Genomic DNA, 20,762 nt, shown 5'->3' with positions numbered 1-20,762 from the left:
CATTTCTTTTTCTCATTTTTTTCCTTCTGGTTGCTTAGTAGCAATAGTTGTCTTCACCTCACTAATGGCTAATCAGCACTACTGACAAACAGGGGAAGAAGCTGCATTAACTCAGTTGACTGATCTTCAAGCCTAATAGAAGAAAGAGGATGTTTTTCACAGAAAGTAGAACAAAGCTGGCAAGGAAATGGACTCCAATTATTCTGTCTTCTTGGAGACTAGCCAAAAAAAATCCATACCTTCAGGGAACACATTTGATCTTACAAAAAGCCCTTTATATCCACGATTCAGTCTACAAACCTTAAAAGTAGACTTACACATAAAACTTATTCTCTATTTCATATGATGGGTAACAAGTAAGTAGGCCCAACTAAATATCTGTTACTTTCACTAGATTCAATTCTGACCAACCATACTACTTATGATACGCAGGCTTAAATTCTAACTTATGATCCTCCTACTAGTCCTATGTTGTTTCTATATTGCTTCTTACTAAATTTCTGAGTTCACGCCAAGTCCAGACTAAATAAAGAGCTTTTTACTTGGAAAGCTGAACCCTTCTAATACAGCTAGTCCGACTTCACACCTGATTTTGGTATTCATATGATGTTAGATTTAACTGGAAATATTTTTGAAATACAGTCAATTATGGCAGTAATTTAAAATTAACTCACTTGTTTTGTTGCACATCCGTCTCAAATGATTGCTTAGAGACAAAATTGTATTCTACTCCCTCTTTCTCATGACTTTTCTTTGACCTGGTTGTATCTAGAAGAGAATGGATGCAAGACACAGAGACAGATCAGCCTTTGCAAAAATGAAGTTGTTTGTTTCGCTCCCAAGTGTACTATAACTAACCCAAAAATTAGGAGGCATACTTCTTACACCTGGTAGAAGCAGTAGTGTATGTCCCGTGGAAGAGTATCTCGTAACTGTTTGGAATACTGGACTCTCATTTTCTTTAAAACTTAGAAAATAAAAATTGGAAATACATAAGGTCTTATTATGTTGCCTCAAATTCAGAGTAAGAATTTCCCTGGCTGTTTTCTCATGCTGCTGTGAAACTTACATAATTATGTGTGTCCCTTACCTTTGACATCATAATTTCTTTTAATAATTGTTACTACTGTAGGAGAAGGTTTGGTGATCATTCTACAAATCTATGCCTGGCCATAAAAGTGATGTCTGCTATTTTTTTGTGTGTACATATTTAAATTCAAGTAAAAATTACCCATATAAGTTCCACTGCTAACTAATTGAATGTGTGCCTGACAGACCTTTATTGAAAGTCTTGAATAACATATAAAAAGTGCCCTCAATGTTAATTTTTTGGATTGCAAAAATAGCTTGTTGGGGAATACAAATATTGATGGATTATTTTTTTGTGGTTTTTTTTTTTTTTTCAGAAAATAATCCAGAAAAAAAAAAATTCAGTGTAACTGTAGCCACAAAACCATGAAGCAGAATCACTAATTTCTCTATCACTGTGACTGGCTTGTTTGAACAGTGTAGATATACTAATCACCAATTTAAAATCTTGTAAAAATGTTGACTTGGTTTACTGTTGTCTATTTTTTTTTTTTTTTTTTTAAACTTTTCTTCAGAATATCATACCAGCTAAAGTCATCCTCTTTTAAACACACATAATGTTTTGGCTGAATCTTAAGATACCAGTTTTTTACACTAGTTCTTTTTGTAATTTACAATCTTATTTTTTCTTCCTGTATTCAGGAAGAATTCTCATTTTTTTAATGGACACTGAGAAAACGCAATCTGTTCACTTGCGAAAACACAATTCAAAAAAAAATCAGCTGAGCTGACAGAATTCCAGAGTGCATACGTGCCAAGTTATGTAGTGATCTATTCAGCTATTAAGCGCAAACATAGTATATTACAATGAAAAAAATAATTTCAAGTACTTTGGAAATATGCATATAATCAATAGTCAAATTACAAACTACCATTCATCAATGCAGCCAACACTACACTATTAAGACAGCATTTATGGAATAAAGTGCCAACATACAGCAAGCAGTACATTTTACTCACGTGGAACTGCAACGCCATACTCCTGTGGGTTCTCTGACACAACCTTCTGCTTGAGCTCACTTAATTTGGCCCCCAAACAACCTAATAAAATAGAACCAACTGGCATATTTCTGTGTGGAATGAAATACTGCAAAGAGAATAAGTTATATCAATTTCACACAAATAACATTATACAGGAATGTGCTTGAAGAAACCTGTACATGAGAGTTGTCATGACATTCTGCTTTGAAAAACATCATCAGGAACAAACTGAATCCTTGAACAGCTATTGGACAAACATTTGTCTGGCACTCCATCAGAAAATCTGTAATCTTAGCAGTCAGTTTTATGACATACCCCTGTCTTCTAGGAAATTCTGGAAAATTAGCTTAACACAAAGATGTTCAGCACACTGAATTAAAATTGCATGCAAAATTTTGTTAGCTAATTCTAACATCTACGTTTTCATCAATTGTTCTGACAGCGTAAGTACGCACATGTTTGAGTGAGAGCCAATGCACCAAGCACCTACAGAAAGCCTCTTGGAGTCCAGGTGAAAAATTCTGAACCAGTTGTGTATCTTACCAATCAAAACCACCAGCCTCTGCTGTTCACCAGGCTGCTGCTGATATTTCGTGACTTCTTCGTATGTTAGGAACTCTGCTGCGTCCGCATCCTCTGCTTGCTTTCCTTCATTCAGATTGTTCTCCTTCTCTTTACGACTTAATCTAAAGCTCCTGCGTAAGCCAGCTGTAGAGGAAAACAAAAGAGATATTAAACCATGTCTCCACTTACTGAAATTTTCAAGCTTGTTCAGCTAGAGTTACTCTCACAAATTTTTTTAATGACATCAGTGTGCATATGCTAATCTTATAGATGAAAATTTGCATATCAGGCAGAAAACCAAGCACCCCATCTATAATAAAACCCCACTCACATCACCTTGAGTTGCCAAGTGTTGGTTATGCCAAAGTCCAATTATGTCTCTGCACAGAGATAAGCTAGTTTATGAATGTATGGGAAATTAACTGTAGTGTAAATAAGCTTTTAAGCTTATTTTTTAATGTGGGGGTAGTTTTTTGAGGTGGTGGTTTGGTGGTGTAGTGGAGTTTTTTTTGTGGTTTTGTTTGTTTTTTTTTTTTTGTTTTTTTTTTTTTTTTAAGAGGGCGTTAGGGAAGAGGAAAGGGATTTTGGTTTCTCACCTATGTACTGTCCGTTGAAATAGCCTTCGCAGTCACAGTCTTCTGTAAATTAAAAAGCAGGGCAGTGCAGGGGTGGGGGAGAGTGGGGGGTAAGGGCATAGGGGAAAGAAGAGAGGGGAAGAGGGAGATATCATAAACAGTGCGTGTGATATGAGTCTGGCTCACTGGTGAGAGAGGTTTTATAGCCTGCATTATATGGACACACTTTTCTAACACAAATATTAATGATACAAAAAAAATTATTTGCCTTGGCTAGTGGTTTATATTTTTAAAAAATCCTTGATGTCGATATCGCACAAGAGAATTTTACATCTCATTACTTACGGTTCCCAGAATTTATGCTCTTCAGCATTAATTACATTTGATCAGTGCTGCTGCTAAAAGTACAATATTCAGACTTAAGTAAAAAAGAAAACTCTGTAAACACAGAGCTTTTTTTTTTTTTTAAATTTATGACTTTATAAATGGGTTATGAGTATATAAGAATATTGGCTCTTCTGACATTTCAATAACATTTGGGCTTGAAAAAAGGGAATCAGAGATGACTGACATATGAGCTCTAAACCTCTTCATTTTGACTAAGTTAAATTATCATTGATTATTAATTCTTTATTAAAAAGGTAAAGATTTGATGCTTTTGTCATATGCATGTATGTAAAATAATACGCACATCTATGTTAAAAAAAAGCCAACCTACCCCTCCTCAAAGTATGACCACCCCCAAGGCCCCTAAAAGTATACAAAATAAAACCAAGAGACTTAGCTGCAAAACACTATAGTGCAATCCTAAGACAAACACCAAATTCTCATACTTCCTGAAAGAGGGCTACCTGGTTTGTTAAAATTTAGGGTGCCCTGCACTATCCACAGAACTCTACCCATTTTAAGAAGGAGATGTACGGTTCTGGGACAAGCCCAACCACAGGCAAAACTGTATGCAGCTTAAACCTTTAACAAAACATGTCAATCCAGAGAAAGAGCTTTCTTTTTTAATCAACAGTTGCATACAGGTATGTAATCAAGCAATACCAATGTATCCTCATAAAACATTATGCCTACATTAACAGAAGATACTAGTAGCAATATATGCCTATCTATAGCCAAGATCAGAGCTATTTTCTGTTGTTAAAGGTAGGCTCTAGTTTCACAATCGTGCTCCGATAGGGTATACCAGTCATGGCCAGCTAATTATAGAATACCATTAGTACTTTCACTGAAGTTGCTGGAATACCGATACTTGGAATATTATTCTCAAGAAGCATGGGGGGGGCGGAAATCACAGCATGCAGAATTCAACTGAAAATACCTGATATTTGGAAAGGGTGTGGTACAGGGAGATAGAAGCTCCATGAGCCCAACACAGTTGCTCATAATGAAAATAACACAGAAACAGTCTAAATGAACAGTGAAGAAAAATCAATTTGGATTGATACAGGGGCTCTAAAATGTTAAACCCCAATATTTCTTTTTTGTTTTTTAAATACCAAAGACTGCATTTAACATGCAATTCTTTCAACCTCACTCAGAAACCTACAGAACATGTAAATGCATATCAGAAGACACAAATCTTTTCTCTTGAATCAGGAGTAAATTTGGAAGGTACAATTACCTAAGTCATCAATCCAAATTAAGTTAGTTTAAATAACTGGGGAAGGAACTTCCGCAGGAACAAGCTATATCTACTATTCCCTTTGCTTGGGGCCTTAGCAAGTATTTTAGAAAATGCACTGATTGTTTATATTGATACAGCAAATGAGTTAGGAGACTACCTACCTTTATCAGAAGACTGATCATCTGTAGTTAGCATGAAAGGCAGAGTTGGTATGATATTAAAAGACTGGCAAGCGATTAAGTAAAATTAGAGGGAATGGAAAGGAAGGTTCTTCTGGTCTGATTTGCTTAACAGGCTTTTCTATCTTAAAAAAAAAAAAAAAGGACGAAAGTACCCTTATCAACTGATAAAAGACTTTTTTGCTAAAATTTAGTATTATAACCAGTTATCAGCTTAACTGTCTCAAGAATGTCTGAGAAAAAGCCCAAGTAGCAATTCTCATTACATGCCTCCTAACACTGAACATAAAGGAAAATAATTTGTAAAAGCTTCATTTAAAGCAGTAATGCTATTTTATAATTTGGTTGAGCATCTTCCCTCTTCTTTGTAGCGTAAGAATACCTGTATCTCCATAAGAATACCTATATGTCATCATGAGATGTACCATGCACCATGGGACAGAAGTTCACTTATATCACTGAAGATGGACAATTTCCAGATTCCTAGTCTACATGAGGGTGGAACTCCTAGCACAACGTCTGGCTTCACACAGTCACAGGGCTGCCCCACACATGAACAATATCTCTGCTGAAGTACTCAAGAGGTACTTCCAACAGGAACATTATATTCTGAGATAACAGCAAATGCCTTCTGCTTTTCATCACCGACTAGCAATTCATCACAAGTAGCAGTTTTTGTGTGAATAATTCACTGACAGAGGCTTCAGAGCTGTAAGCAGGAATCACTTTAAAGTCTACTTAAGACCAGCTCTGTAACGCTAAGTCTGAAATGCAGATGGTGTTGCCAACTACAGTGATTTTTATCCTCCTTAAAGCTACAGCTTATTTTCATACAAGCTTAGAGTCATTTCATGCATTTAGGTAAGAATTTCAAGAAACATGCATTGGGTTACTTTTGCAGCTTTCAAGTTTCAAGCTGCAGAAAAAATGCGAACACTAGCAAATTTTAAAGCATCTAAACAATGTATAAGGCCTCACGTTTAAAGTAGGAAGAGAGGGACAGCCATGTTTTTTGAAAACAATAGGCACTAGCAACACTGGATAAAGCTCAAATCCAAATCCTGTCACATGGCAGCTTGTATCCATGCAAATCAATCAATGACAGACTAAACAAAATATATTCAAACATCATTATTGAAATAAGAGAAAACTACTGAGAACCAACGTATCAACTAAGACATCACTGAAGGAACAGAACAGACTTACATAATGGTTTCTTCACAGTTCTGGGATTCTGCAGAGTGCCTATTGTTCTTCTGTAAGTCAATCGTCTAAATAGAAAATAATCATATTTTAGCCACGTAGGCTCAGAATTATAAAGAATTTATACCATGTTATATAGATAGCATTGAAAATAAAGAAGGAAATAGTGCTTTTCCTTGAAAAATATAAAATGTTTCTGATTCAACATTTTAAAAGACTTTTTCTTTAAAACTATGATGGTCCCATATTACTACTGATAAGCGACTGAGAGAAATATTTCTAAAACATTTTAGGCTTTCATACATCAGAGCACAGAAATCAATAGCACGTTACTTTTATCAAAATAATGTTTTTTTCTATTTCCTTTTCCCCACTCAATCTTCTTTGCAAGATTAAGAAAACAACAACTATTCTATTCTATTCTAATTCTGCTGAGAATCTGTTTGCCATTTTTACAAAGGATGGGCAAAATTCCTGTCTGCTACAATCCTAAAACCACTAACTTCAAAGAGAACTCAGAAGTACATAACTTTTGTCCAAAATGATCATTGCAGCTATGCATACTTAGAAATTTTCCATTGCCTTCCAGATCAGTTTGGAGTTTTCTGTTACTTACTAGTAAACAAACCAAGTTATCTAGCTTTTGTGAAAATGTAAGAACAGACTATCACATAAGATTTTCTGAGGTGTTAAAATCATGAACCAGAGCTCAACTCCTAATCTCCCAGTCTTTAATTTGCTCAAAAAACCCAACCTCCCCCCTACCCAAAACCCTGACACCAAAAAAAGCCCAACAATCCAGCACAAAAATCCAACCCCCAAGAAACCCCTCACTGTTGGCAAAGGAAACCACGTTTTCTTCCCAAGTGTTTTTTTGCAACAGACCAACATTCATAACAGACTGAAGAAGATGCTCAGACATTTATACAGTCACTCAGGGGAAAGAGACACTGAAGCAATTTTTATATTCTTGCATAGATTGAAATGTAGTTTACAAAGGACTGCAGCGCAGCAGCATCTGTAGACATATATGCATGCACAGGAAGGATACAGCTGTTCAGGCAGAATTTGCCTAATATTTCAATGGAGCATTCATATAGTGAATCAAAGTCCTCTATTAGAAACCTTATGCAAATCTTGGAGGCCAGTAATAGAATCAGACCTGTTTAAATCTTAGATACCCCACCTTTGTAACACCTACAATCAAAAGAAGACACATCCAGTAATTTGCATTAAGAATCACACAATGAGACCAGTGGCCTAAATCAGATTCCTTCTCAATTATAAGACTTCTGTGCTATAAATACAAGCATTCAGGGATATTTTTGCTTTAGAAGATACACAGATCTTGCTGTGAAAGGAGAAAGTTCAAGCTCTAGAAGGTATCCAGATCCAAGATAAGTACTCTCTTAGGAGCCAGAGGAAAGATCACATACACTTTTACTACTACTCCTACTACATGCAGAAATTCAAAATTGCTACAATAAATCAGCATTTCCTCTTACACTACAGAAGTACAAGTCTGTGAAACACAGTGTCTCCATAAGCCAAGAGGGTCAAGAGACTAATATTCCACATTTCTTCATATATGTTTGTTTAGCAAGTACTTGTGTCCTCATGCTACAAAGCGTAAGTCAATGGCAAACTAGCCAAGGAAAGCCAGGAAGTTTATTATATAATTGGAGAAGATGGAGCTTTTTAGTACTTTCCTCTAAGCATCTGGTATTTACCCTGGCATGATTCTGCCCTTCCTCTCCTGTGGGAAAAAAAGGATAAAATCAGTGTGACACTATATGTGTGAAAAAAAATCTGTAATCTTCATTGACAAACCTTTCTTGGAACTGCTTTGAGGGGATCAAGCCTGCTCTGAGGTTGGTATCTCCAACACGCTTTGCTTGCCACCATGTGGGATCATCTTGGCTTACAACTTCTAGGACGTGTCGTCTCTTAAATGGCAGTCCAGCCTCCTGGCAAGGAATGGCTCGGTCTTCTTTGGGATTATAGCAGAAAAGTGCCCTCATAAACACCTTTAAAAGAAAGTAACACATCCTTTCTTCTTGTCCTATTTGGAATTTCAAACTACCTTTAAAAGGCTACCCCAATGCTTACACTGCTAACTATATATACTCTTCATCTCTCCTTTATGTTTTCCAGTACTCAAAAATACTGAAACCTAGCAAGCTGCATCTGTATTTTGACTTACTCGTGTGGAAAAAATAAAACTAACTTTCAAGCACATACCCAGTCATTATGTATTGGCATTGTGGAACGTGGGTCTCAAAGATCAAAGTCCCAAGAAACACACTTCACAGTCTACGAAAGTACAAAGTGCAACAACAAAGGGAAAAAAAAATAAAATCAAGGGGAGAGAGAAAACAGTAAGAAGGGATTTATGGCAAAGTCGTCCAATTATAAAGACTGTCCTTAAAATGTTCCTTTAATGCATCAAAATCTAATATTCAACTTTGCATTTGTATCTTACCACTATTTAACACATCACAGTAGAACCACTTTTAAAAAAGGAAAAATTTGGCAACAGAGAGCAGGGAAGCAGAAACAGAGGTCAACAGAGGAATCCTGTAAGGGACCAGTCGAACAGTAAGTCACTGCTGATCAAGGAGGGCAAATGGAGCACTCAGAGGTGTGTTGATGTTTGCAGTAAGCTAATCGGGTCAAATGATGAATGCAGCTCTGTTTGCAAATAGGTCCGTTTTGACTCAAGTAAGTGGCAAAATGCCCAGAGATAACGGACAGATAGCAGCTGTCATGGTAAGAGGAGACTGGCAGGAACACCAATTTTAATTACATGAACAAAAAGAAGAGGCTAGATTTCAGAAATGCTACGAAAGAATGAGTGCCAAGATGATGAAGAAGAGAGAAGTCATATTGCATAAAAGGGCACTGCATTTTACAAGAAGAAACTGCTCTTTTTAGTTCAATTATGGGTCTGTGACACTCCTCACAGAAACAGCAGGAACCTTGCATTTACAGAGATGCCAGAATTGTGTAAACATGAAAATATGTGCTTCAGTGTTTCACTACATTGCGTACCTTGCTGTCTTTTAGACGATCTTCTTCTTTGATGGCTGGAATTATTTTTAATGTTATTGATCCCTGAGACTGAGCCTGAGAAAGACAGAAATGTTTTTTACTTTGGAAGCAGGAGAAGGACATAATGCAGACTATTCAAGTTCAGGTTTAGGAGCTAGCATCTGTCTCTTCTTCTCAGAACTTTAATAGGTCAAGCTAGACTATCACCATGTTCCATGAATGCTCCACAATAGTGTCTTCCCCATGGAGACATCCACAGTAACTACTTGGCTAGAACATATTAACACCTGCATTAAAATTCCTTCATCTGCTTTTCACCACTGCATTAATTTCTGGATTACAGTTCACAGGGCATTAAATACTTCTGTGACTTTTAGTACGACACTAACTTAAGTTTCTGCAGACTAACTATTTTAAAGCGTTCCTTTGAAAAATATCGCCGTATTTTCCCACATAGCGGCTAACTGGTTAGGGTGAAATGTAAACATCTACTTTCACTCTAAAAATCTTTGCTAGTAACTTTCAATTATTAGTTATAGTAAATTAAAAAGCACTTCTAGGTGCCTTGGAAATCCAGAACAGGTTTATCTGACCTATTTTAGATGCCTTATTTCAGATGAGGTGAACTGTGTCCTAGAGAAGCCTCCTATTTTACACACATTAAAAAGGAAACCCAGACAATCAGCACAGACAAACATTTGTAGCTCTTCCTCAAAAAATAAACCGTGAAAAGGAAACTATTGTATTGCAGGCATTTAAAATGAGACAGATGAATAGCATCCCAGGGTCCCCACAAATAAAACTTTATGCAGTATTTTGAAATATGATTTTTCCCCCCCCCCCCCAAGTTAAAAACCAGTCATTCTCCTTATTCAGGATTATTTTGATCTAAATTTCAATTAGGTGATGGAATCAATGCCAGATACTTCAGTTTCCTAGTGCTGCCATTATTCTTACCATGTCCCTAGCTCCACTCCACAAGACAAGGGGGAACTAAGCCACAAGAGGGGAGTCAGAGGCAAATAAGCGCAAGAGCTACGATGGTTTCTACCAAGATTTGTGGGCATTAATGTTAGAGAAGCTTGAAGGAAGAATTTGCTAATGTCACAAGGAATCTGCTAGTAAAGGACAGACTTTACAGCTCCACTGAACACGCAGCTGAGACTTTCTTCAGCTTCCTAACATACTGTATTATGAGTAAACTGCTTCTCTTCTAGGAATGCACTTTTAATTTGCAATGTGCTTGTCAGAAACAAAGCATGAATGGGAAGTTCTTGACAAAACAACATGTAACTTTATATTTGTATCTCACTTGGTACCGATTCAGTTGGCAGAAGTTTCTGAAGTCAAGAGGAGACGACCAATCCACTGGGAGAAGAAAAACTCTTAATACAAAGACAAGCAGGGATTGCATCTTTTAGCTCTATACGTATCTTAAGTCATGGTTAAGTTTCATCATCTATTGTAATTACTAGATCACCCAACAGAAAAGATCTTGAAATGAAAATCAATACAGACCAAAATCTGACTTATTTCTTCCGGTCGTTTGTGAAGCACAGTAATACCATTGACTTCTCTTAGTTCATCTCCGACATGGACAAGACCTGAAAAGACAGTAAGTAAAGTAAGTCTACAGACTGGAAAGCACCACTCCTCTTGATGTCCGATCTATGTCAACAGTATGTACCTTCTCTGTCGCTCCCCCAGCTTAATGGATTTCCTACTGCAGCCAAGTGCCTTTGTTGGCAATATGCTCTGAAGTCTCCCGCCCTTATTCATTAGGGCATTTTTTTGCATGCAGCACAGTCTCATAGGAGGCCAGTGTGAAGATAGAGAACATGTGGCAAGATACTATCAAAAATCACTGCCTCTATATTTGGATTAGCACTAAGAATGCAAAACTGGAATAGTTTCATGAGGATGATCAGATCTCGTAGAGTCGGGAGATGCACTGCTGACTATAGAGGCAGGAATGACACGGCCATCAACTGACAGATCAGCACTACACAGTCCCAGAAAGAATGCTGGACTGATTTTTTTTTTAACAAGTCATGAAGAGGCCTTTACAAATTTTAGGTTTGTTTATCCAGTTCAGTAAGAAATGTTGTACTTCCACTATAGAATTACTGTTAACTGATATAAAAGAATTTCTTAGTAAAGCAAACAGAAAACAACACATGATACACCGAATAAACCAAGATACTAGATTAAAGGTAAACAACATTCTTTTCTTTTTTTTCTTCTAAAGCTTAGACCTACTTCTCCCATCTCTGTTGAGGTTTTTTTCCTAGCAGCTATTTTAAAGAAAAACATATTTAATTAAATTAATAGATTACTGATGAAATACAGAAATGCTAAGTGCGCGCTCTAGTCATTTCACATCACATTTATCAGATTACACTAATCTGAAGAATGATAACAATCAAGAAGAAAGCTGTAATAAGCTAGTATTTTTTCATCACCGTAATTCATTAATTTTGGGATTGCATTACTTGTATATTAAAAAAGCACATGAGGCTTGGAGTCTGTAAATCTCATAAGGCCAATTCAGCTTACCTAATAAAATCTGGATGATCACCTTCTAGAAAATGGACAGTCAAATACTGCATGAATTAACCCTGTAGATCCTGAAAGCATGCTGAATGACAGCCTACGTACAGAAGTCTCCCCTGCTGCTAGATGCTAGAAATTCAGTTGTCAAGTGAGCTTACCATGTAGGCTCTCTTTATAGTCAATAAGGAAGAAAGACAATTCCAGCAGTGACCTATCCCATTCTAAAGCTGATTGGGATGATTTGTTCTCCAGCAATGACCATCTCCCTCCACTAACTACACAGAGAGCCTACATACTAGTTCAGACTTGACATCTAACAGTTGCCTATTAAGATTTCAATAGACTGTTATCTTTTTTTTTTTCCCTCAAAATAGTCTATACGTATACTAAACACCCTTGTCCAAAGGACTGGTTTTGGAACAAATAAACCATCAGATTTAGTTAGATATTATTACTCTAGGTATGTGTATACAGTATGCATCTGTGTGCATAATTTTGGAAATTTTAAAACAGTTTTCAAATGCAATTTTAAATCCCTTTTTCTTTAGAAATTTACCACTGCGATCAGCTGCACCACCTCTCATGATCCTCGCTACAATCACAGCTCCTGTATGCTCATCTCTTCTGATAGTAGCTCCCTGAAATAAAGCATAGCCCCCGCCAGAAACCATCATAAGAAATTTGCTTAGAATACAGCGAGCGGTGAAATAACATGCAAGCTAATGGGTCTTTTAAACTGGAATTAATTTGTTTTACAAATTTTGTCTTCCGCCTTGACAATTTTCACCATTATTCAACTTTTGCCTGTGTCCATGTCATGTGATTGCGGGAAGGTTCGAACACCTTCCTTTCTGCTAACTTCACCCAGTGCTTACACTACCTACATTACTGTGGTGATCAAAGTCACTCATGTGTGCAAAACAGAATTCCTTACACCAAGCTTTCTCTATGTGTCTTCTGAATATGCAATACAGCCAGCACTTTTACATATAAAAGCAAGGAAAGCCAAGTAATTAGAATTTATTTTTTTTTCTTCTCCTACCTCTGCTGCCAATATAAAGCTTTAATCAGGAATTAAGTCACAGTTCTCTTCTAGTACTGTGATCTAAAAAAAGCACTTCAGCAGATTTCTTCTGCGATGCAATTGTTTTACCTTAGGAAATAAATTCTTCCATTTCCATTTGTATTAAATTAGTACCTTGTCAATATGTTTACATACAGCTATCAAACATACTCTTACCATACATCACTGACTTTCATGCAAATGAAGATATTCATTAATTGAATATTAGCTACAATATGAAAAGAATTAATACATGTAAGCATAATTGCTTCAACATACAGAGTTTCCTCAGAGATCATGTTCCCTGTGCTAACTGGCATTATAAAACCATGCCTATAAAGCATCTCACACAAAATTGTGAAGGTGTATTTACCAAAGTTTTATGTTATTTTACTAGCTTCAGAACACTCCTAGTTTTTGCAGGCTATTTGATGACATCTTCAAGTATCTCCATACAATAATGCTTTTGCACTACAGAGTTTTATGACTAGAGATGGGTTATCTATATGTACCAAGGGTTCTTTATTTTTCACTAGCCGAACAATTTTCACTGATTCCTCATCAAAATCATCATCAAAGTTATCAGGCAGAGGTGGAAGGACTGGATCAAAGTTCTTCTGTGCTACAGTGTCATGTACTACAAGCATTGCCTGCATAAAGGAAATAAGAAACAGTAATGCAATGGGGTAATATTACAGTTTTCAGTTCTCATGTTTCCAACATTACAGCAAACTTAAACCTTCCCCTGTCCACGCTTACCATAAATCCCCCCCAAAAGGTTTAGCAATTATCTTACCCATCATGTAAACTCTATCTTGGTATATGTCGACATTTAAAGTAAATCTAGGCAGTAACAAATCTCAGCTTAAATGAACTTACAGAATGGAGGTGGATTTAGAAAGCAAAGAGTTGAGAAATGGTATCCTTTTCTGCTCCCTCAGAAAATATTAAGGAGGGGAAGGAAGACAACATGGTGCATTACACATGAAAGGCCTATGCTGTGTCTTCTCAATCCCCTTCGCATCCTAAAGCCTGTGCAGGAAATCAGAGTGGAATAGAACTAAAGTTTATAGGAGGTTTTTCCTTTCTCTTAGGGACTCGCAATGTAACTTTTCCATTACAAAATGTTCTATTGGAATTCTGCAAAGGAATTTTGTTAAGGTCTCTGGTGTGGTTTTTTTACCCTCAGATGTGGTGTTGACAACAGCTGAAGTAGCTCTTTTTCTTCATTATTCACTGGTGCAGTCTGCAATTCTTCTATTACCTTTGAAATAAAAATTAACAACCTGAAAATTAAAGGAGTCCACCAAACAAGATCATATATTTGCAAGTGAGTGTTTCTGGTGAGTGTTTGCTAACTTCTATCATCCTTCACAGTAGTGTGTACAGATCAAAAACAATCCCAATCAATAGCACACGAATCCTAAAAGAAATGAGAGCTTCTTCATCTATTTTATTTTTACTAGATAGTGCAGGAAGACATCATCAGAAATCAGGATCCTAGCCCCTAAACATTAAGAATGATTCTGCCAGTATAATTTCAGGAACAAGTTCTGAAATTTTAAATTCTATATGGAATCCGTAAGTGATATATGAAACAACACTCTTGTGCTTGTACTATGATAAAGGAGTTTAATCCTCTCTAACTTCTCTGTAACCATTACCCATGTGGAACATGCAACAGAAGCTCCCTTGTTCCCCTGCAAAGCTTGGATACCAAAATATGCCCTGGAGCCTGAGGCCTTCCAAACTAAGTATTAGAGAAATAATAGAAGCACTTTTGCACTAGGTTGCTTGAGTATGAGGAGGCGGGGGGGGCGGTGGTGATGAGAAAGGGAGAATGGGTAGAGGCAAGAGAGATTTCGTTTCCCTGTAAAGGGTTCTAGATAGGGAAGTCATACAGTCCTATACAAAACTTCTCCTCTGCTGTTAGGAGATGGTAATTTTGTATGACTTGACTGGCAGCAGTGCCAAAACTTTCATGGAGGCAGTAGGCTATTTGTGGGAAAGGGGGTATGCTGCAGGTTAAGATGGGGCAGTGGGGTCTCGTGGCTTTGCAAAGGGAAGAATTTTAGCTCCCAAACCTTCCACAGCCCTTTGCTACGCTTTAGAAGGAAACAGGCACAAGCCACTTGTAAAGAGCTGTCAAAGGCAGTATAAATTTCACTTTTTCAGGCACATGGCACATTACAAACAAATCTTAAGATAGAACTTTGCTCTGTGAACAGGCTGGAGAGTGAATTGATTGAGAGTAGCCCTGCAGAGAAGAACTCGAGGATACTGCTAGATGAAAAATCAGAGACATGACGTCAATGTGCACTTGCAGCCCAGAAAGCCAATTGTATCCCAGGCTGCATAAAGAGCAGCATGGCCAGCAGGCTGAGGGAGCTGATCCTCCCCCTCTATTCCGTCTATCCTGAGAACTACTTGCTCCAGGTACCCACCTGGAGTACCGCATCCAGTTCCAGGGTCCCCAGTACACGACAGACATGGACGTGTTCGAGTGCGTCCAGAGGGCCGTGAAAATGATCAGAGGGCTGGAACACCTCTTCTGTGAAGAAAGGCTGAGAGAGTTGGGGTTGTTCATCCCCGACAAGAGAAGTCTCCAGGGAGACCTTATTGCTGCCTTTCAACATATAAAGGGGGCTTAAAAGAAAAATGGAGAAAAGCTCTTTACCAAGGCCTGCAGTGACAGGACAAGGCAGCAGTTTTAAACAGAAAGAGGGCAGATTTAGATTGGATATAAGGAAGAATTTTTTTACGATGAGGGTAGTGAGATGCTGGAACAGGTTGCTCAGAGAAGTTGTAGATGCCCCACCACTGGAAACGTTCAAAGTCAGACTGGACAGGGCTTTGAGCAACCTGATCTAGTGAAAGGTGGCCCTGCCTATGGCAGGGCAGTTAAGACTAGATCATCTTTCAAGGTTCCTTCCAACCCAAACCATTCTATCTGAACAGCAATGCTGCTTGGGTTGTAATGGATTTAAGTCCTGAAGGCTGAATGCTTAGCTGGGATAGTCTATTGTCAAGAAAGGACTGAATGCTTTTTGCAGCCTCTCCCTTATGAAGGCCATTAATAACATCCTTCTGTACTACCTGCCTGTCTCTGTCTTTGCTGCGCATTTTATAGCATGGTATTTTTCAGCTCTCATTTCCTTGATCAAGGAGTGAAACTAGCCAACAGATTCCAACAACAGTTGGGGAAGATGAGAAATATGTACAACATATAGCACAATTGCAAAGCTTTGATTCATTAGAAAAGCAGGCTTAAATAACAGGAAAATAAGGAGACAAGAATTTTTACTCACATCTTCAACTAATCCTGCTGCACTATGTAAAACAGGAGTTGGACTCTGTCTTTCATAATGACGGAGTTTTTCATGAATCTGAAAAAGATTATTCAGGTATATTACTACAGAGAGATTCAAAACTTCCTAAATATACCTACACTGGAATATTTTTATATTTAAGGAGTATAATTTTTTCTGAGATAAGGGTCAGAAAAACAACCTCTCTTGGGGTTATTTTTGTTTTCTTGAGGAGTCTTTCAGTTTTCTTTTTGCTCACGCTAATTTCACAGACAGCCAGAAAATCTGTTAAGACTTTAGCAGCATAAGGGAAAAAATGAAACTGTTTCACACTGCTTTTTAGCTACAGGGCACTGTATCTGCATTTTGGCAATCAAAGCAGAAATGTTTTTTTCTGAAGAAAATATGTTAATTGTCAATGAATGCTCTTAATGTTTGTGCCTAAATAAATACATGCTTTGGTCAGTATTAAATTCTACCAAAAAAAAAAAAGCTTTGGCAAAGTAAACAGTTGATAAATCAAGGGAACAGAGAATAAATAAACTGTAAGAAAAAACATACATTCATAAACAACCTTTTACCTTCATCAGGTAGCTGAGACTCTTTTCACTAAAGACATCCCTAAGGAATCCCATTTCCTCTTTATGATTTGAATCAGGTCTTAGCTGAGAGGTCAAAAGGGCCAAAGCTTCATGCAATCCTGAATTTAAATTCAAGACAGAACAAAAGCTTTATACATAGCATGTCTCACAGGATCTTCTATTGCAGATTTAACATCAACTACATTTACTTGGGTACCATCTTGGTAATCATTAAGTTTGCAAAGAGATTTGTGGTTATCTTCCACTCAATTTCTAACACTCCCTTCTTAAGTGGCTAAAGATGTATATCATATAAAGGCAAAAGCTACTAAAGCAACATATATTTTTAAAGACATTACTTTTGAAGTTTCCCCCTTCATGTTAATTATCCTTTGTTTCTAGAACAGCTAGCCTTCTAACCAAATTTGAGTTATTAGAGTGCCACAGCAGACTTGTAAAATGACTCAACTACCTCCTTTGTTGCACAGCTACCAGCTCTACTTCCTGAGCAACTTTGCTTACAAGTGTTATCCTGCTCTTGCTACCTCTGAGGCACCTGTTAGAAGTCAAGTCTGACCAGAGGAGGAAAGGACCGGTGTAGATTTCCACTGCAGTGGAAGCAAAGCTTAAGGCTAGTTTTCAAAAAAATGCCTAAATCATCAATATCCCAATTTTGCAGTGCACAGGGCCAGATAAATGTTAGGTTTTTCCTGGTGGACCATGACTGGAAATACGGGGGAAAAAAAAAAAAAAAAAAAAAGGGCGGGGGGGCTAAAATCTGCTCCTTTGGCTATTCTCTCCATGAACTTTAGAGTGCATTTGGATCCAGAAGACTCAAACTCACTTCTGCTTTAAAACTCGGTATCATTAGCGTCTATGACTTCACCCAGGGTAGCGTATTGGAGAAGCTGGTTAGCAAGCCTTGAACAGAATCACCGTTTTTTTAAGTCAAAAGGAAGAATATTAGCAAAGCTTATCAACACCTATTCAGAAAACATTAAGAAGTGGCACAGCGAGCAGCAGATATATAAGGGCTGACCTTTAATAAGCATGCATAGAAGCCTGTGTTATACCGAGACGTCCAAATTTGTCCATAGGAGTCTGTCTACCAGCATATATTCCGGGGCTCTAGGGTTCTTATGAAACTAGATGTTTCCTGAAATCTGACTAACTTTATTCATTTCCACCTTTTTTACTCCACCTTCCTTGTATTCTTTTAGTTAATTGCTAAGAAATCTAGTTGAACTATCTTAATTCTGTTTTACTTAACTCCAACTTGAATTAATTTCCTGTGTGAAACACATACACTAAGATTCCAGTCACTGGTCTGTTGAAAGTGTGCAGATTAGTTACCTGAATCTTCCGAAAGCACTGGCATGGCTTTGTTCTTAATCTCAGAGACAAACGTTCAACTTAAATCAACACGATTGCTTCTTCTTTCTGGACTGCGATTCAGAGGCAGTCCTGAAATGAGCAAAGATAATACCTAAGCTCAAGCATGCGAGAAAAATGGCAAGCATGTAAAAATAGTAAATTCCTAGTACATAATTCTTTCAAGTGTTCAGCTTAACCTGAATCAGGCAGAGTCCTGCAGTTATTCTGCTATGCAAGTAACAACACTGAAAATATGATCTTATATAATAACTATATAGTATCTTGGATAAAGCTGAAGCTGAAGAGAGCAGATGCTTCCTGTTCTGTTCTCAAGACAGATAGTTTTTGAAGGCCTAAATAACTGCCTGAAAAGACAGAGAAGCAAAAAGCATGCTGCGGAATGGATGTCTACAAGCACCAATAAACACCATATGCACATAAATAGAGCATGCAGGAAGATGCCATCACAAGGTGGTGTGGGGCTTCCTAAAAGCACACCTCGAAGGAATTTACATCGCCCTGGCATTCTGATGCAGACTACACTACAATTACATGCAACTCATTAACGCTAGCACGAGTGTCATGCCATCAACCTTGCTCATGGGTACTAAGGATGCTACAAGAAATAAGGCTACTTCCATTGCTCAGAAATTCCATTAGATGCTTTTATTGCTGATTGTTCTTGTCAATGACGGCAAGTGACTCCACAGCAATTTAATTCCGAACTGCAAAGCTGAATCTATGCTTATAATTGCCAGTCCAAGATTAAACTCTTTGTGTGCTCCAGTGCTTTTAAAAATCTTTTTCATGCTCATAAAAGCCATCAGGCTAACGCTTGCAGAAAAATAAACAGCCAAAACAGCATGCAAAAAGGATTAGAAAGAAACATGTGATACTCCCAACTCTTCGCTAAATGCAATAAAGGATGCACCTTGTGTTTCCATTTCTAGATAAATCTCTGATAGTTTGATTGCATGATGTAAGTTTGATGGTTTTCGGATTCAACTTTATTTTGATTAGCTGCCTGAAAATACTGTAGTGCTGCATGGCAAATTAGCATATACCAGTTCAGCATTTTCTAGATTCCTGAGTTTCTCTACAACATACTGCAATATTAAGCTCAAAAGTCACCTGTGTTTTGCACCCCATATTTTCTACTGCTATGCTTAATTAGTTCACCTGGGTATCAAAACATAACTGAGTGTTGAAATTTCACTCTCACCATGGATCGTAGTCCAGTGTATTACATATACTACACGTGCATTTAATTAACTGTCAAAAGCATTGTTACCTATTGCTCTGAAGAAACAAACATTTCACCCACACACTTCATGCCACAGTCAAACTTATTTAGCACCAAAACCCAAGAAAGCCTGAGTTACTTTCCAGACTCTCAGTCAAAAAGCATCCCACACAGGAATCTAGAAAATACATGTTTTAACATCTCAAAAACCTGACAGCAAACTCAGGATCACCAGAATTAGACGAGTTAGGCAGAGCAATCAAAATGGAGGCTTCCCCTAGCAGCATTTCCCATGCTCTGTAAAAATCCTGTTAGCCAGGCCTGATTGAAATGAACATTCTGAAGAATAAAAAGCATTCCATATCAAATAATGCTCCATGTCAATACTCAAGTCTGGCTTCAAGCTATTAAACTCAGCCCCAGCATGTGATATTTTGCAAGAGGGGATCAAAACCATGAATCTGTCCTTTCATCATTGTAGTATGAATAGGCTCAAATACACTTTTTCTCTTTAAAACTATCTACCCAAAACCGTAATTAATTCTTCACACATATCCTTGCCCACCTGTTCCTGAGACAGAACATTTGAGCCACCTTCCATGCCTAGGAAAAGGAATATTGATATTTGGAAAGAGCTAAATAAACTGAACTGATGGTCTAGATGGGGTCAAAGAAGGAGATTAAACAGAAACGTAATATGCTTTGGCATATCTCCATTACCTTGGAAAATAAACCTAGTGTGATTCACAGCCCAATACAACATAAAGCTTCTGTAATCCAGACAGATTGGTCAAAGCAGCAGACCTCATTTTGGAAAGCATTTGCATTTTAACATTTTTCCAGCAGATGATCAACCCAGCGATTAGGTCAGAAAATGCATCTGCATGATAGTAAGATTATAGCTGATAGCTACAACACAAGATTTCTCCTCACTTTGTTTTCGCATACAAAAAGTATCCAAATCTGACCGAACTAGTCTTTCGCTGGGTACTATACCTACTTCAGCACTAAAAGAGCGACAGCTCTGATGGCTGAACGAAGCACGGAGAAAACCACACATCGCTCCCTGTTCGGCACCACGGTGACAGGCTCTTTGTCCGAGCCCCCACAGCAGGCGCGTAACGAGCACCGGCGGCCTGGACTCAGCCGAGCGGCCCTCAGGCGACCTAGGGGCTTGGCGGGAACCCGAGGGGCGGAGCACAGCGTGGCAGACCAGCTTCCCTGGCACTGCAGGGCAGGGCTCTCCCGCCCCGGAGAGAGCTTTCCATGCGCTCCATCGAGCTCGGACACCGATGACTCTGCCGGCGGCAAGGCTAGCGCGGCCAGCCCTCCTCATGGCCCGGCCGCGGGCCCAACGGTTATGGA

The 20,762-nt window shown here is 38.0% G+C and overlaps 1 protein-coding gene across 1 annotated transcript; it reads right to left on the bottom strand.

Moving 5' to 3' along the window:
* Positions 1-670: 670 nt before the first annotated feature.
* MPP3 (membrane protein, palmitoylated 3 (MAGUK p55 subfamily member 3)) lies at positions 671-18,243 on the bottom strand. The gene is made up of 15 exons (XM_009709118.1): positions 18,134-18,243; positions 16,781-16,899; positions 16,200-16,277; positions 14,075-14,155; positions 13,404-13,541; positions 12,385-12,466; positions 10,794-10,879; positions 9,276-9,350; positions 8,055-8,251; positions 6,228-6,292; positions 5,004-5,024; positions 3,231-3,272; positions 2,614-2,778; positions 2,050-2,130; positions 671-768 (listed from the first exon to the last, which is right to left on the bottom strand). Exons 1-15 carry the CDS (start codon positions 18,156-18,158, stop codon positions 671-673), a joined length of 1,353 nt encoding a protein of 450 aa, XP_009707420.1. The 5' UTR covers positions 18,159-18,243.
* Between the last annotated feature and the right edge of the window lie 2,519 nt (positions 18,244-20,762).

This window comes from Cariama cristata, unplaced genomic scaffold (genome assembly GCF_000690535.1).
Source record: "Cariama cristata isolate BGI_N322 unplaced genomic scaffold, ASM69053v1 scaffold28261, whole genome shotgun sequence".
NCBI lineage: Eukaryota > Metazoa > Chordata > Aves > Cariamiformes > Cariamidae > Cariama > Cariama cristata.
Note: the sequence above shows the minus strand (reverse complement) of the source record. Positions and strands in the feature narration are given on the sequence as shown.